General features: G+C 38.8%; 1 protein-coding gene across 1 annotated transcript in view; it reads right to left on the bottom strand.

The window, feature by feature from the left end:
* The window catches only part of MAN1A1 (mannosidase alpha class 1A member 1), a 173,135-nt gene that overhangs the window by 12,209 nt on the left and 141,893 nt on the right, over nucleotides 1-19,033 (bottom strand). The window contains exons 7-9 of the mRNA XM_019967140.2: nucleotides 14,515-14,638; nucleotides 12,576-12,669; nucleotides 4,758-4,873 (exon numbers count right to left, since the gene is read on the bottom strand). Coding sequence (XP_019822699.2) covers nucleotides 4,758-4,873; nucleotides 12,576-12,669; nucleotides 14,515-14,638 — 334 coding nt within the window. The remainder of the gene's footprint in view (nucleotides 1-4,757; nucleotides 4,874-12,575; nucleotides 12,670-14,514; nucleotides 14,639-19,033) is intronic.

The raw sequence follows: 19,033 nt of genomic DNA, 5'->3' as shown, positions 1-19,033 counted from the left end.
TCTTCCAGCCCAGCATTTCTCATGATGTACTCTGCATAGAAGTTAAATAAGCAGGGTGACAATATACAGCCTTGATGTACTCCTTTTCCTATTTGGAACCAGTCTGTTGTTCCATGTCCAGTTCTAACTGTTGCTTCCTGACTTGCATATAGGTTTCTCAAGAGGCAGGTCAGGTGGTCTGGTATTCCCATCTCTTTCAGAATTTTCCACAGTTTATTGTGATCCACACAGTCAATAAAGTTAATACTGAATTTTTTGGCATAGTCAATAAAGCAGAAATAGATGTTTTTCTGGAAGTCTCTTGCTTTTTCGATGATCCAGCAGATGTTGGCAATTTGATCTCTGGTTCCTCTGCCTTTTCTAAAACCAGCTTGAACATCTAGATTAGCACTTGATAAAAGCCATTTATTATCATCACATCACTACTGGTAACACATGAATTAAATTCCTCCCTAATAATTCTATTAAAAAGGATATTAATATATGATGAATAAGTTTTTTTTTAAAAGAAAAAAGGTCTTTAAATTTGGGAGAAATGATTTTACAAAAATGACTAAACATCTTTGGCTATTTCTGCCCCAGAACTGTTGATATTCTTCTGAGTATATAAACAAAATAAGCCTTATTAGAAAAAAACAAAGTTGTAGTATAAGGGCTTGGGATTACTATTTTTATTACTTAAATAGGAAATACCCCCCACACTCTCAATTATTAATACTTCTTGGAAGGAGAAGGGCTATGACTGTCTATAACTGTTAGAGTATCATCAAAAAAGAGATTTTAGGAAGCACATTTGAGAATACAGGCATACCTTTTTTTATTGTGCTTTGCTTTATTACACTTTGCAGATACTGTGTTTTCCACAAACTGAAGTTTTGCTGTGACCCTGTATTAAGAAAGTCTTCAGCATTGTTTTTCCAACAGCATTTGTTCTTTTCATGTCTCTGGGTCACATTTTGATAATTAGCAACACTTCAAACTTTTTCAGTATTATTATATTCATTATGGTGATTTGTATCCGTCACCTTTAATGTTACTATTATGATTCACTGAAGACTCAGATGATGGTTAGTATTTTTAACTAGAGTATATACATTGTTTGCTTTATACATACTGTTATTGTACACTTAATAGCCTAGAGTGTAGTGTAAATATAACTTTATATGCATGGGACAACCAAAAATTTCATGTGAGTTGCTTTACTATGTTACTTGCTTTATTGCAGTGGTCTGGAACTGAACCCACAATATCTCTGAGGCATGCCTGTAGTAGATACAGACAAAATTGTGATAGAGAAGAATGAATGAAAATGAATGCATAGGTAGATCAAACCTCTTTTACCTTTATTAGAAATAAACAAATGAAACCAAGATGGTAGGAAATAAATGAACACACTACTGTGCTCATTAACTGTGGTTAAGCTAATTTTATTGATGGTCTAGATATTACATTAATATTTCATTCTTATTTAATGCAACTGAACATCTTAGTTATTTACACTTCTCATAGCACAAATTGCAATAAAGTCCTTCAAGCAGATACTTGTTCATCACCCAAGAAATTATTCTTTCTACATGGCAAGAGTAATAGCTTTGAGCATGCATTAGAGAAACATTATTACCCTGTTATGGATCCTGAATAAAGTACTACATTATTTTTGGTATGATTCTGACCAAGTCACTATCTCTCAAAACAAACTACAGTGAAGTTTCAAGACTTTTGAAACAACGTTTGTGTGGCAATGGGAAAATGTAAATAAATATAAAGGAGGAAAAATTAGTCTTCAGTGGTTTTAAAATATGTTCTGTCAAACCTATAGAGAATTGATTAGGAAAAAATAAACTTGTATCTTTTGTGATTTCATCCTTCTATATTTGAAAAAAATTAGTTGGATGTGCCTCTAGAATCCTAAATGCCTAATATGTCACCTGTCCAGATCACTCCAATGGACTTTCTGGCAGCATGAGAATCTACCACCTTGGATTCTTAGTATGGCTTCCAGATGAGGCCACATTAACAGCCAGGTAAAAACTCAAAAGTATCTGTTATTAACACAATCCAAAGAAAACATGCCACTCTGGGATTAAATGATTTTCAAAAGGCACTAGAAGCTAAAGCTGATGGACTGCATGTCCAGTAAATTACCTGTCCAGAACAACACTGCAAGGGATCCTCTACTTCACAAAAATGATCTTTTAAAGTACAACCAGGCGGTGATAATGCTAAAGAACTTGCTCGCCAGTGCAGGAGATGTGAGACGCAGGTTCGATCCCTGGATCGGGAAGATCCCCTGGAGGAGGGCATGGCAAGCCACTCCAGTATTCTTGCCTGGAGAATCCCATGGACAGAGGAGGCTGGCGGGCTACAGTCCATAGTGGCACAGAGTCAGACACGACTGAAACGACTCGGCACGCATGCAAGCAGCAAAATGTAACCAGCACAAAGAAATTTTACTATGTAAGACGTGACTACTTCTTCAAATCAAAAGTGCAATTGTTCTAACTTTGCTTTCTAAGTTGAAAAACACAATATGGATTGAAAGTGTTTTTACTATTAAGAGAAAGAGGAAACACTTTGACTTCATTTGCTCTTAATGGATTTTCCTGTCAACGGTTTGTCTAAATACAATATGTTAAAAGCTGGGGGCGGGGGGCGGGGTATAGTTTTAGAAACCAAGGGAAAAGTATTTGAAAGAGTATTTTAAAGTTGTCTTTCCTGGAACATCAAGATCTTAGGGGGCCACTTTAAGATTAGAATAATTAAAATGTCTGCCAGGACAGTAATTAAAAATGATATAAGGGAAACCATACTGTATGGAGAACTCCCTGAGTTAAAACCTGAAACCTCACAGGAATGAAGAAAAAATAAATCTGGAAGAGGGCATATGGACCATATCCTAGTCTGCTTTTAATGTTTATCATGTGTCTTAAAGGCTGTGTGAAATGAAGGCCACAGCTCTAACTAAGGTGTCTGGTTCCAATATCTGAAATATTAAAGAGCTGTATCTGCTCTGTGTAGTAAAGTTCACTATTGACCTTGGAGGGAACCAATGTAATATTAAATCTAGAGAGAGGGGATATATGTATGCATATGGCTGATTCACTTCATCGTACAGCAGAAACTGACACAACACAGTAAAACAATTATATTCCAATTAAAAAGTGGTGATGGGAAAACTGGACAGCTACATGCAAGAGACTCAAACTGGACTACTTTTTCACACCATATATAAACATAAATTCAAAATGGATTAAAGACTTAAGAGTAAGATCTGAAACTATAAAGCTCCTAGAAGAAAATATTGGCAGTGCATTCTTTGACATTGGTCCTAGAACTATATATATATTTATATGACTTCCTTGGTGGCTCAAATGGTAAAGAATCTGCCTGCGATGCAGGAGACCTGGGTTCAATCTGTGGGTTGGGAATATCCCCTGAGAAGGGAATGGCTATCCACTCCAGTATTCTTGCCTGGAGAATTCCATATATCGTTTTTTGATCTGTCACCTTAGGGAAGGAAAATAAAAACAAACAAGGGAGACTACATCAAACTAAAGAGCTTTTGCACAGTGAAGGAAACTAACAACAACAGCAGAAAAAGAAAGGCCACCTACTAAATGGGCGAAGATATCTGAAAATGTATCTGATAAAGGATTAAACAAAATCCACAAACTCATACAACTCAACAAACAACCCAATTAAAGTGGACAGAAAACCTGAATAGACATTTTTCTGAAGAAGAGAGAATACAGAGAGATGGCCAACAATCACATGAAAAGATGCTCAACATCACTAATTATCAGGGAAATGCAAGTTAAAACCACAATGAGCTATCACCTCACACCTGTCAGAATGGCAATCATCAAAAAGACAACAAATAACAAATGTTGATGAGGATATGAAGAGAATATGGTTGATAATACTGTAATAACTTTGTATGGGGACAGATGGTTACTAGACTCACTGTGGGTGACAATTTCATAACATACACAAATGTCAAATCACTATATAGTACATTTGAGACTAATATAATATCATACATCAACTACATTTCACTTAAAAAAAAAAACTAAACTAACATAACATTGTTAATCAACTCAGATCAGATCAGATCAGTCACTCAGTCGTGTCCGACTCTTTGCGACCCCATGAATCGCAACTCCAATAGAAAATAAAAACACAAAAACTATTTAAGGAAACAAACATATTATATATTTACCTAACACACTATTTATTACACAGTAAATCAACAAATATTTGTTCCCCCTTATTCCTCTTCTATCACAAGGACCTTTGAAAACTATTAATAATCGTCCCTTACAGATTAGTTTGGTTAGTTCAGGTTTTTATTTCAAAGTACTGTCCATAATTAAATGGAAGTAGCCATTAGGACTGTCTGTAATTGTGGGTAATTTTAACTTACTTAATTTTTAGAATATAAATTCAGGATTTTACAATAATTTTAACTGTGACTTTAACAGGGAAGTCACACTTGTTGAAGAAAAATACCTCATTTTCAGATGTGTGAATCTTAACTGAGGTTTGAACCATGAAAAAACTTTTAACTGCCCTATTAGAACGAAACCATATCAAGTATGATTATTATTGGTATAATTATACTATCACATATTGAATTCTACCTAACTGAAAATATTTTGCAACCCACTCAGGTAGTATTTCATTTTTTCATTAAAGCTTGATTAATATGCAAGTTATAAGTTAGTTGAGTGCCAATAATGATTTAAATTTGTGTTTACCTTAATAGCATCAAAATACATTTTCTTAGCCTGGAGATCTGTCTTGTCAGACATTAACCATGCCTTTAGCAAATATTCATAAAAACTGTCTCCAAGTCCTCCAACTGATACATGATCTGCAAAGGAAATGAATTTTAGACTGATTCAGACTTTAATTCAGATAATGCAGTAAAATCACATCAGTTAAGTAGGATACAAAACCCTAAGTCAACAGCAAGTCAATGTTACATTTAAATTCCAACAAATCTGTTTTCAGAAAGATATTCTGAAATGAGCAGATGTGCTGTTAATTAATGTGATATACTTTAAATAATAACCAGTGTAGTTTTATAAGCATGCAGATAAAAAATAATCAACCCTAATTCTAAAATTCTGTTTCATTAGAAAAAATACTAAATTAAAATGTTTCATTATATATACAGAAATTTTAATTGCTTTATCTCTCAGTAAGATAATAAACCATGTCAAAGCTATGAGTATCATCATATCTTACAAAAAACCCCCAAAAACCTGGCCTGAAATATAACCAGAAACTCCTCAGTTTCTTCTAATTATTATTATTTGATAGCTTTTATAGTATTATCAATCTGAAGGGTCAAAATCCTTCAGGGGAGGCCAGTAAGAAAGAAGACAGGGTAGAAGTTTTTCTTCCTATACAGTCACTCTGTATCTGTGGGCTCCCTGTAAGTAGATCCAATCAACTGTGGATTGAATATACCGAAAAAAAAATTTGAGGAAGTTCCAAAGAGCAAAACTTGAACTTGCCATGCACAGCCAAATATTATTTTAATAGCATTACACATATTTACATAGCATTTCCATTGTATTACGTATTAAAGGTAGCGGGTAGTGCAGTGGTAAAAAATCTGCCTGCCAGCGCAGGAGACATGGATTTGATCCCTGGGTTGGGATGATCTCCTGCAGGAGGAAATGACAAACCACTCCAGTATTCTTGCTGGAAAACTCTTGTGGACAGAGGAGCCTTGTGGGCTACAGTCCATGGGATCACAAAGGCAGACATGACTGAGCAACTAAGCATGCATGTGCACACAGGTATTAAACACACTCTAGAGATGACAGGAGGATATGCAGAGGTTACTTGCATATACTATGCCATTTTATATAAGGGAATGAGATCTGTGAATTTTGGTATTGTGGAGTCCTGGAAGCTACACTCTACAGATAGGAAGGATGGAATGTACTTCATTCCTACAATCCCCCTCCACTGTCATTTATTATGCTAGATCCACTATGTATGTTATAAACAATCTTGTAACTTGCAGGTAGGTAATCCTCTTTAAAAGTGAGATAAGAGGCTTAGAGGAGCTAAATGAGATTTTTAACACTGGTAGGTGCCAGGTGACTCTCCAGCCCGCATAGGGTGTCAAATCTGTAATCACTCGTTCTCCAACATATACACCAATCATACGTATTCTTTTGCTTACTACTTGAATTAATACATTTTCCAAGCACATTTACCTATAAAAACAGAGACACAACTCTCTTTGAAAGGTCATTCCTAGAGTTCACAGACAATTTGAGCATTAATAATACAGTCTTATTTGGGAAATATGCATTTGAAGTTTCAAACCTTAAAACTAATTTTATGTATCTATTAAAAAAATCTTTTATTTGTTGACTTAGTTACAAAAAAGTAAACTGATTTTTATACCACTATCCAAACAATTTTCTCCTGAGTCCCACCCAACAATGAAACTTGGACATTGGGACCTAAAATTGAAGAGGTGATAAGAATGAACATACTATCTTTCCCTCCTCAACCTTATCTTAGCCTTGATCCCTACTTCACTAAGTGGCACCATCACACTTCCAGGTCTGCATAAGTCAGACATCAGATGGTCATTCTTTACTTCTCTCCCTCACTCCATATTCACTGAGTTACTGAACTCTACTAATTTTACCCCAAGGTATCTCTTGAGTCCATCCACTCCTTCCTGTCTTCACTAATACGATTTTGGCCTGAGCTACCACTATGCCTGAGTCTGCAATGGCAAATTATCTTGTCTCCTGCACTGTGACAGCATTTTGCTATTTAAACTAATTAAAAAATCAGTTCCTCAGCCATAGTCGTGCTCAAGAGCTACATGAGGCCTTGGTTACAGCACTGGAAGGAAGATACAGAACATTTCCACCATCACACAAAGTTCCAATGCCAGTGCCATTCCAATCTCTCCTCCACATTAATGCCAGAGCAACCCTTTTAACATGTGAATCGGATCACCCCTTTCTTGATGCCTTTAATGTTAAAGACTCAAATCCTGGGTGTTTGGAGACCAGGGAGGTCCTGCATGATCTCAACCCTCCCTATGTCATCAATCCTGCTCTCTACCCTCTCGATATATGGCCCTTCTTTTGGGTTTTCAAAACAATTAGACTCCTTCCCACCTCAAGGTCTCTCAAGGTATTGTTCTCTCTGCCTGAAGCGTGCTCCCTGACTCCTCTCCCCTTCCTTTAGTAATCCTTACTCACATTTCATGTATCAGACTACCCACTAGGCTCTCCATGCGCTTTCTCACAGCACACGTTTGCCACATCTGCACTTTCATAAAATGGTGAAATTTGTGTGTGTGTGTGTGTCTTCTCCATGAGATTATGGTTCAGGAGGGCAGGGACTAGACCTGTTATGCTTTCCAGTCCACGTCAACCCCTAAGAAGTATCTTGCACATAGTAGGTACTCCGTAAATAACGACAAACAAGGCCAAATTCTTTTAAGTTAATTTTATTAAGGACTACACCTATGAAGCCTAGAAGGGATATATTTTTAATGTGTGATTTTCTTTTGCAGAAAGCCCAGAATTACAGTTTAAGTTTTATTGTAAAATTAGTATTTTTATAATTCTAGGGTTGATTCTTAAAATAGCAGTTTGACATGACCTTTACAATTTCTTAAATAAACCGCCACAGAAACCTCTGACATTTACAAACTAAACGGACTAAGTACTATCTCATCAATAAGAAGCCTGTTGTTATAAACATGATCACAGGAGACAAATGCAAGCGATGCGTGGTAAAGCAAATCTCTGTTCAGTTACTTTCAAAATAACAGGGACTAAATGAAGTAATAGGAAATGATGGCCATGATTCAGACATGTCCTTCAGAGTTAAGGCAATAAGAGTTGAAAACTAACAGCCAGAAGCAGCTTCATTTTCTTCCCCCTTGGGTTATGATTCTATAATGGAGGAAGATGCAAGCTTGGGCATTTGGTGATTTTTTAAAAAAGGAAAAGGGTTTACATATTTGCTTTAATGCCAGTTAGTTTTCTATTTTTTTCACCTATAAAATTTTTATATTTAGAAAGAATCAAAATAAAGGAACATAAAGGACTATAGACGAGAAACAAGAAAAATTCTTTTTAAATAAGTTAGTATTTCACTCACTAAGCTCCCCCCCCATGTCTGGATGACTATTTGTGTTGGCAACAAAGTCCTGTGTAAACATCTTAGTGGCTGTAAGAGAGAACATGCCTCATTTTATCAGCAGGAAAGGACTGTCTATTAGAAGGAACATATATGGTATTCTTATTCCCAAATGCTCTAAACATAATGTGTATGACAGCCACTCAAATATTATGCTCTTCTATAAAAGGGGCAATTTATTCTTTTCAATAGGAATAGGTCCCAGAAAAGGATGTCTGCTACTTTAAAAGAGAAAAAAAAAAAATCAAAAGAATCAAGACAAAAAGGATTATATACTCAATATCTTAACCCTTTAATTTTACAGACTTCATCTGAATGTGAACTTCTCTCTTCAAAGCAATCCCCCAATGATGCTCATTACACCAGATTTTATATATAATACTGTGTTACTATATGTATATATAATAGGGTGTTACTAAACACACACAATGTTGTCTCTGTTAATTGAAGAAGGGTGACAGTTGTTCTGTTTATAGACATGGAACCCCATCTTTGGCCTCAACAGTCATGACATATTATTAATGATCAGGACTAGATGCTGCCTCTCAACCACAACTGAGGAGCAGGAGACAAATGGTTTGGAGAGGAAAAACAGAACCATTACTAAAAGCAGAGGCAGAAGGGGTTAGATTGGATACATACTGGATGAGTATTCACAAAATTCAAGTAAACTTCTACTAGCTGTAAGACACTGGGTTAACAAATATGACTAAGCCACTGTCCTCAAAAGTTCTGGATCCCTAGGAAGATGGAAATGTATATGAACCATTAGGAAAAGGACTGTGACAGGAAAGTACCCAGAGTGTTGGGATGGGGGAGGAAGATGGGGGCAAGCAGAGGAGGGGTGGGTGAACAATTCCCAACAGTGTCTTGAGGAAGGCCACGTAGAAAAAAGGGTGATTGAGTTGGCTCTTGGTAGAGTTAGAAAAACAGGAAAAGGGCTTGAGGGAAAAGGCACAAAAGCCAAGACCCAGATATGGCCAAGCAGAACTTGATTAATGAACAAAAAAAAGTGCATCTTCCTTGTGGCTGGAACATTGGATGGGGATGGGGGAAGAAAGGCAGGAGATGCATGAACCCTATTTGTTTTTCCATCAGGAAATTGGCCCATAAGCAATTCAATTACAAAGGGCCCTTTGTGCCAGGAAGCATGGACAAATATATAGTACACTGGTGACCCAGAAGGTGAAACTGAGATGTTCCAGAATAACTGACTCTTTTTGTCCTTCTTCATAGTGACCTCTGAATCCTACAACACAGGAAGGAGAGAGCAACTCACAGAGGCTTTTAACTTTTGAAATCTTTCATGAGGATAACTTTAAAAGTAGTTTTCCTTTCAGAGAATCATATCTAGTTATCTTGAATTGAGAAAGTTACTCAAGTTCTATTTTTCCAAAATATTATGGTGGCCCTCCCATTTTTAACCTCAGTATGCTTTAACACTCTTAAAAATGAATAAGCATGCTGAAGAATTTATTTATGTAATATCTATCAATATTTGGGCTTCCCAGGTGGTGCTAGTGGTAAAGAACCGACCTGCCAATGCAGGAGACACAAGAGGCATAGGTTCGATCCCTGGGTTGGGAAGATCCCCTGGAGGGCAGCCCACTCCAGTATTCTTGCCTGCAGAATCCCATGGACAGAAGAGCATGGCGGGCTACAGTCTATGCAGTAGAGTTGGACATGACTGAAGCAACTTAGCATGCATGCATATCAATATTTACCATATTGGAAATTAAAACAGAACTGAAAATATTTTATTAAAGTAATAACATACCCATTATGTTAATATATAGGCTTTTCAGAAGAATATGCTATATTTTACAAAAAAAAAAAAAAAAAAAACAACTTAGTGGGCAGACACCGTTTTACATTTTTGCAAATCTCTTTTGCTGTACTAGAAGACAATTGGATTTCCATACCTGCTCTACATTCAATCTGTTGCTATGTGTTGTTCTGGCTGAAACATATGAAGAAAATGCAGCCTCACACATTTGTATAGTTGGAAAGCAAAGAGTATTTTGATAGTCTTTTCAGATAATAGCAGATAATTTTTTTGGTACTACAGCAAAACTTGACAAGTGGTTAAAGTTTCTAACAGTTACAATGTGGAGTCAGAAATCACATCAATGAATTTTTGCACTATTACATTAAAATCCACTGGGCCATCTTGCACTTTAAATGCACTTTTCCTCACACATGATTTTGCAACATCATGCATGGTCATTTGGGACATACTGGTTCCCTGAATTATGCACATCTTCCAGATGATGATACATTTGACTATATAGCATCACAAAAACCATAGTTGTTATATCATCACCAATCTTAGCAGAAGAATCTTTCAGTGTTGGTGAAAGGCATTAAGTTTATGGTGACATGTGCAAATGTTTCAAAATTCTAATTATAAGCTCAAGTTTTATCTTTGGTAGAGACACTCTTCATTATCCCTGAAGCAACATGCTCATTTTTGTGACATCTACCAATTACCCAAATAATCAATTTGTCTTCAGCACTTCTTTCAAGTAAAAATGATGACCCATGAAACAGCACGGCAGCTAGTTCAGCTTGCAACTCAAATCACAACACAAGTGCTTTTCTATGAGGTTTCTCATCATGAAACAGAAGCGTTTTGTGTCTTTTTCATTTAATCATACAGAATATTACAAGGATGTGATCTACTCAGTGATCGAGATTTACTAGAATCAGTAAATGTCTTGCTTCATTAACAGCATTCGTGAGTGAAAGTGGTATCTTTTTATTTGTTGTGGTTATCTGTAGTGAAGGACATAACCACAGGCAAATCTCATGTTACTGCTCTGCGTTTTACTGCCCTTTGCAGATACTGAGTTTGTTAGAAGTTGGAAGTTTGTGAAAACCCTGCATTCAGCAAGTCCGGCATCATTATTCCAACACCACTTGCTCACTTCCTGTCTCTGGAACACAGTTTGGTAATTTTCCAATATTTCTAAGTCTTTCACTACTATTATATTTTTTATGATCAACTGTGATCAGTGATCTTTGATGCTACTATGACTTGCTAAAGACTCAGAAAATGGCTAGCACTTTTTAGCAATAAAGCGTTTTTACATTAAGGAATGTATATTGCTTTTTAGATATAATATTGTACTATTGCAGGCTTAATGGACTGCAGTATAAACATGACTTTTATATGTACTGGGAAATAAAAAAATTTGTGTCACTTGCTTTATTGTGATATTTGATTTACTGCAGTGGCCTGAAACTGAGCCTGCAATGTTTCTGAGGTTTGCCTGTTAGGATCTGGTGTCTCTGACATGATTCTCACCATGGCTTCAGCAGTTTTACCCACTACTGCTTTTGCAACATAACTGCAAATGTCAACACAGTGGAAAGTGTTATTATAAAAATAGCTTTGATTGTGGAGATCCCCTGAGAGGTCCAAAGAACATCTAATGACCTAGCAGACCATGCTTAGGTTAAGTGGCAACCTTGATTGTGGAGTTATGATGTCAATGCCAAGCCTTCCACAGACATTACTAATGCAGACATAGATTTTAGCGCATTTTTTCCTACTAAATTATTCTTTAAGAAAAATACTTGTAAAGTAACAGTGAGGCATACTCATCTAATACCCTATTTAAATATAAAGAAAAAACTTGAGTAAAATCTCAAGGCGTCGCTAACATCCTTGGCACTGCCGGACATCTCACTTAGGACTCTTCATTTGCTTTCAGGTGCTGCTTAATCTACCACTGTTTTCCCCAATCAGCCTGAGAACATTTCTTTCAGCTACTCTGAGTCTTTATAGCCTTGGTCAAAGTCCCTAAGGATCTTAAGTGAGGGCTTCTAGCACAATACTTTCTCCTATGGTAAAGGTAGCTCTCCTGGCGAGAAGCCTTTATCTGCCACCTTAAAACTGACTAAAGAAAAGAACCCTGTTTGCTCCTTCAATTTCTCAGCCCTTAAAGATTCAGGCTCCGCTTTCATCCTGTAGCCAAGCAGAAAGAGAAAATGTTATGAAATAGAATGCTCTAACTACTCTGGGCAAATCCTGCTAGTCATTAGCACAAAGGAACACTTTTCTTATCTGCATAATCAGTTTTTTAGAGGCTATCATCCCTGCACTACCCTGACCAGATCTTCCCTTTCTGATTAACACCTTTAAATGTGCTTACAGATGATCAGGCTCACAGTTATGCATGAAAAATAAAACAATCTAGCTCCCCTGGTAACATTTATAGTCTGCCTTATGACAGAAGCTTATTTATGAAGGGAACTTTCCTCTTTTCTAAGGATTCTCCAACAAGATTTGGGCTATTTTGGTGTTCCTTTTCTCTGTTACTAGAACAGTGCTGGGTACTAAAAAGAGCTGAAACAAGGCTTAACTCTTGACTTACATTGAGCCCACTGTCCACTATTGGGATTCAGATAGTTAGGGTAAAGGCCTTCTGGTTTTTCCAGGTTGTTCAGTACTGTTCGAATATTCATTACCTACAACAGAAAATGAAATGTTACTATGAAAAATCTAAAGAAAAAAGTTTGGTGCCATTCTTCTCTTTCTTGATTACATTTTTTCCATGTTAGAATCAAAGTTGATTTAAATGATGCCGTATTAGAACAAAGATAGTTGCCACCAGCTTACAAATAATAACAGTAAGTGAATACAGTCACATTGATTACCATATGCAAGACACCATATAAAGAAGTAGAATGTATCAGTGGATATACTGGATAAACAAAGTCATTACTGTTTTGGAGTTTGCATCCAGTGGAGTGAGACAGCTAAGAAACAAATAAATACGTCAAGTGGTAATAAAAGCTATAAAAAATACAAAAGGGTAATGGGACACAGTGATAGGAGGTGGTGAGGCTGCATTCAGTTAGGGTGCTCTGGGAGGTTACTGGGAGAGTGTTTAAGCACAAATTTAAAAGAGTAAAAGAGGAAGTAGTGCAGAGCAATGGAAGAGTAAGTCCACAAAAGCCCTGAGAAGAGAGTGGGTTTGGCAAGACCACCGAGGCTGGAGGTGAGGAAGCAAAGGTAGCCAGACCCACACTGTGCAGGCTTCTCAAACCATATCTTAATCTGAGTAAGATGCAAAGCCACTGAAAACTTGTATTTTTACAGGATCAGTGTGACTGAGGGGTTAAGAGAGGACGTGGTAGTCAGACAAGCTACTGCACAGTCCAGGTGAGAGATGATGGGTCCCTGAACCAGGGTAAAGCACAGGGGATGGGACACAAAAGATGTCCTGATGGTTTGGACCTGAGGTTTATAAAAGAGAAGAACCATGATAACTTCAAGAGTCCTGGTCTGAGCCCTTGGGTAAACTTAGGTGTCTTTTCCCAGAGAGTAAAGACTAGGGTAGAGGCAGGTGTGAGGCATTTTAAGTGGGACTTGTCTGAGCGACCTCACAGTGAAGATGTTGAATAGGTACTTGGCTACAGAGCTTGGAGTTCAGGGGGCAGCTTGGGACTGGACTTACAAACGTGGAGGCAGTCAGCATACAGATAATACGTAAAGTCATGAGACTGGGGAGAATAACGGAGAGAGTGAGAGTAAGAAGAAGAGCCCCCAGTTTGAGTTCTGGGCTTTTCCAGTGTGTAGAGGTTGGGGTGATAAGGAGGATCCAACAGAAGAGACTGAGAAGAAAGCAACCTAGGGGAATACTGTGTGTCTGCCTCCAGGGCTAGAGAAAGCCTCCTGGAGAAGGAAGTGATCCAGTGCATCAACGCTGAGAGGGCGAGGAAGACGCAGAGGCGAGAAAGGCCACTGGACGTGGCAACAGGGTGGCTGGGACAAAAGCCGGGCAGGAAAGCGCTCCAGGGAGTGGGAGTCAGGCGGAGGAGACAACAGACGCAGACAATGTGTCCAAGGGACTCTGCTGTAAAGGCGAGCAGACAAAGCGGGGTGAAAGCTAGATAAGGGCAGAGTGCTGGGGTGGTGAGTGTGTTTCTTGAAAATTAAAAATCAATTCAACTGCTACCTTGCATTTGTAAAACCGAGCTTAAAAAAGTCTTTCACGTGTGTGGGTCACGTAGTCCACAAAACACTATGTTTTTGAGAAAAAGGAAAAAATTCAGAGAGGTAAAGTTACTTACTGGAGGTGCAGAGAATCAGACATGTAATTCAGGCCCTCTTGCGCTGAGTTAGACAGTGCCATGAAACAGTGCTTTATAGTTTGGTTACAAGCAATGCTGCATGTAACAACATTTCATGAAGGCTCCATTAGACTTGGTTGTTCTTTCCCACATTCCATATGCCTAAATCTCCCCAGAGAGTATATTTTTTTCCTACAAGTACTCTTTTGCAATGCTGGGTTGACTGGAGAATCTCACCTTATCAGCAAAGATGGGGTTTCCTGATAAGTAGCTCAAGTGCATAAACTCCAAGTGCAGAGTTCCAAATTCTGCCAAAATACTGCTTCCTCCTGAGGCCCAGGGCCAGTTCCTTCCAATCCCACTACAGAAAAGAAGAGAGTGAAGAGTTATGGGTCAGACTAATTCCATGTTTTTGCAGCTCTAAGTAGTAGAAGCTAAAGAGACAGCTTTTGAATAACGGCATCTTAGCTAACAGATCACTTTATATATTTTAAAATATTCACTGCTCTTTTCCTTGGCTACTGGTTTCAAGCTTTGACCTTTATCTCCAAATGGAAAATTACTTTTGATGTAAGTCAGAAAGAAGTTGTTATGTGCTTGCTATTGATGAACAAATATTTTAGAAGGTATAGGTGCCACATAGAGATACACACCCATTCCAGTTAGAATATAAAACAAAATCAGACCAAGATACCCCCACCATGTTCCAGATCCCACATAAAGCCTTTCAACATTTTATTTAATACATAAAAGTCCAGAGGTTTTATAGATTTTACATATAATATTTTCTATAAAACATTATTCTTGGATATAAGACCCAACACTCATTCCAACCCACTTCAAACTTCCTCCCCATTTACTTGATGTCCTTTCTTATGTTTCCCTTCATACAATATTACCTATTCTCTAAGGCACTCATGTATTATTCCATGATCTAGTTAATTTATGCTCAAAAATTTCAACAAAATTATGTAATTCAAATCTGAAAGAGGTCAAATGGATACACTTAAAAAATGATTGCCTTGTGCCTTATCTTAGTGAAATGCTTTTTAGAAAGAGTTAGTCCCAAACATGCACTGACACAAATACGCATAAGTGACTCTTGAGACACGGTCATACCCTTGGGTATGGTTTATTTTTGGAAGGCTATTTAAAATGTCAAACACAGGTGATAATTCAAATAAAAAATAAAGCTAATGATTCTCCTGACCAATAGATTCCCTTCCAGAAACTGAAAATCCATATTTTGGTTTTCATTCAGGCTCACGTTTATTGTATGCCTAATATGCAGATGACACCACCCTTATGGCAGAAAGTGAAGAAGAACTAAAGAGCCTCTTGATGAAGGTGAAAGAGGAGAGTGAAAGAGTTGGCTTAAAGCTCAACATTCAGAAAACAAAGATCATGGCATCTGGTCCCATCACTTCATGGGAAATAGATGGGGAAACAGTGGAAACAGTGGCTGACTTTATTTTTCTGGGCTCCAAAATCACTGCAGATGGTGACTGCAGCCACGAAATTAAAAGACACTTACTCCTTAGAAGGAAAGTTATGACCAACCTAGACAGCATATTGAAAAGCAGAGACATTACTTTGTCAACAAAGGTCTGTCTAGTCAAGGCTATGGTTTTTCCAGTAGTCATGTATGGATGTGAGAGTTGGACTATCAGATCAGATCAGATCAGTCGCTCAGTCGTGTCCGACTGTTTATGACCCCATGAACTGCAGCACGCCAGGCCTCCTTGTCCATCACCAACTCCCGGAGTTCACTCAGACTCACATCCATCGAGTCAGTGATGCCATCCAGCCATCTCATCCTCTGTCGTCCCCTTCTCCTCCTGCCCCCAATCCCTCCCAGCATCAGAGTCTTTTCCAATGAGTCAACTCTTCGCATGAGGTGGCCAAAGTACAGGAGTTTCAGCTTTAGCATCATTCCTTCCAAAGAAATCCCGGGGCTGATCTCCTTCAGAATGGACTGGTTGGATCTCCTTGCAGTCCAAGGGACTCTCAAGAGTCTTCTCCAACACCACAGTTCAAAAGCATCAATTCTTCGGTGCTCAGCCTTCTTCACAGTCCAACTCTCACATCCATACATGACCACAGGAAAAACCATAGCCTTGACTAGACGAACCTTTGTTGGCAAAGTAATGTCTCTGCTTTTCAATATGCTATCTAGGTTGGTCATAACTTTCCTTCCAAGGAGTAAGCGTCTTTTAATTTCATGGCTGCAGTCACCATTTGCAGTGATTTGGGAGCCCAGAAAAATAAAGTCTGACACTGTTTCCACTGTTTCCCCATCTATTTCCCATGAAGTGATGGGACTGGATGCCATGATCTTCGTTTTCTGAATGTTGAGCTTTAAGCCAACTTTTTCACTCTCCACTTTCACTTTCATCAAGAGGCTTTCTAGTTCCTCTTCACTTTCTGCCATAAGGGTGGTGTCATCTGCATATCTGAGGTTATTGATATTTCTCCCGGCAATCTTGATTCTAGCTTGTGTTTCTTCCAGTCCAGCGTTTCTCATGATGTACTCTGCATATAAGTTAAATAAACAGGGTGACAATACACAGCCTTGACGAACTCCTTTTCCTATTTGGAACCAGTCTCTTGTTCCATGTCCAGTTCTAGCTGTTGCTTCCTGACCTGCATACAAATTTCTCAAGAGGCAGATCAGGTGGTCTGGTATTCCCATCTCTTGAAGAATTTTCCACAGATTATTGTGATCCACACAGTCAAAGGCTTTGGCATAGTCAACACAGCAGAAATAGATGTTTTTCTGGAACTTTCTTGCTTTTTCCATGATCCAGTGGATGTTGGCAATTTGATCTCTGGTTCCTCTGCCTTTTCTAAAACCAGCTTGAACATCTGGAAGTTCACGGTTCACATATTGCTGAAGCCTGGCTTGGAGAATTTTGAGCATTAGTTTACTAGCATGTGAGATGAGTGCAATTGTGCAGTAGTTTGAGCATTCTTTGGTATTGCCTTTCTTTGGGATTGGAATGAAAACTGACCTTTTCCAGTCCTGTGGCCACTGCTGAGTTTTCCAAATTTGCTGGCATATTGAGCACAGCACTTTCACAGCATCATCTTTCAGGATTTGGAATAGCTCAACTGGAATTCCATCACCTCCACTAGCTTTGTTCGTAGTGATGCTTTCTAAGGCCCACTTGACTTCACATTCCAGGATGTCTGGCTCTAGGTCAGTGATCATACCATCGTGATTATCTGGGTCATGAAGATGTTTTTTGTACAGTTCTTCTGTGTATTCTTGCCATTTAAAGAAAGCTGAGTACAGAAGAATTGATGCTTTTGAACTGTGGTGTTGGAGAAGACTCTTGAGAGTCCCTTGGATGGCAAGGAAATCCAACCAGTCCATCCTAAAGGAAATCGGTCCTGAATATTCATTGGAAGGACTGATGCTGAGGCTGAAACTCCAATACTTTGGCCACCTGATGCAAAGAGCTGACTCACTGGAAAAGACCCTTATGCTGGGAAAAAGATTGAGGGCAGGAGGAGAAGGGGACGACAGAGGATGAGTTGGTTGGATGGCATCACTGACTCAATGGACATGGGTTTGGGTGAACTCCGGGAGTTGGTGATGGACAAGGAGGCCTGGTGTGCTGCAGTTCATGGGGTCGCAAAGAGTTGGACACGACTGAGCGACTGAACTGAACTCTTTGCCAGGGACTACAGTAGGACATTAGGTTCCAAGGATTTTTATAATGAAGAAATCACTCTTAACTGCCTTCTAGTATAATGGGAGAGAAAGACCTAAGCATAAATAATTCTAATCACATACGATAAGAGCCAAGTTAAATGTGTGGAGTGTTCTGAGAGCCCAGAGCCAGGACATGCAATCCAGCATGGTAGTGATCAAGATAGCTTCTTCAAGAAGAGTCTTGAGTTGATTCTTGAAGGGTAAGTAAGGAATAGTGAGGGAAGAATGGAGAGAGAATCCAGACAGTGAGAGACTCATAGCAGAAGGGCTAGCCAGGAACTGGAGGAAGCTCCAGAGATTGGTAAGTCGGGGGAGGGGAAGGCAGGAAGGAGAGAAGGCTACAAGGTTAAGTGGAAGCTGGCACCCAACTCCAGTACTCTTGCCTGGAAAATCCCATGGACGGAGGAGCCTGGTGGGCTGCGGTCCATGGGGTCGCACAGAGTCGGACAGGACTGAGTGACCTCACTTTCACTTTCATGCATTGGAGAAGGAAATGGCAACCCACTCCAGTGTTCTTGCCTGGAGAATCCCAGGGATTGGGGAGCCTGGTGGGCTGCCGTCTCTGGGGTCGCACAGAGTCGGACACGACTGAAGTGACTTAGCAGCAGCAGCAGCAAATCTTGGAGGCTAGAGAGCCTCTTGATGAGGGTGAAAGAGGACAGTGAAAAAGCTGGCTTAAAACTCAACATTCAAAAAACTAAGATCATGGCATCTGGTCCTACCACCTTATGGCAAATAGATGGGGAAAAAGTGGAAGCAGTGACAGATTTTATTTTCTTGGGCTCCAAAGTCATTGTGGACAGTGACTGCAACTATGAAATTAAAAGAAAGTTACTCCTTGGAAGGAAAGCTATGACAAGCATATTAAAAAGCAAAGAGATCCCTTTCTTGACAAAGGTCCGTCTAGTCAAAGCTGTGGTTTTTCCAGTAATCATGTATGAATGTTAAGAGTTGGACCATAAAGAAGGGTGAGTACTAAATTGATGCTTTCAAATTGTGGCGCTAGAGAAGGCTCTTGAGAGTCTCTTGGACTGCAAG

Source organism: Bos indicus, chromosome 9 (genome assembly GCF_029378745.1).
Source record: "Bos indicus isolate NIAB-ARS_2022 breed Sahiwal x Tharparkar chromosome 9, NIAB-ARS_B.indTharparkar_mat_pri_1.0, whole genome shotgun sequence".
NCBI lineage: Eukaryota > Metazoa > Chordata > Mammalia > Artiodactyla > Bovidae > Bos > Bos indicus.
This window is presented reverse-complemented; position numbering and strand designations above follow the sequence as displayed.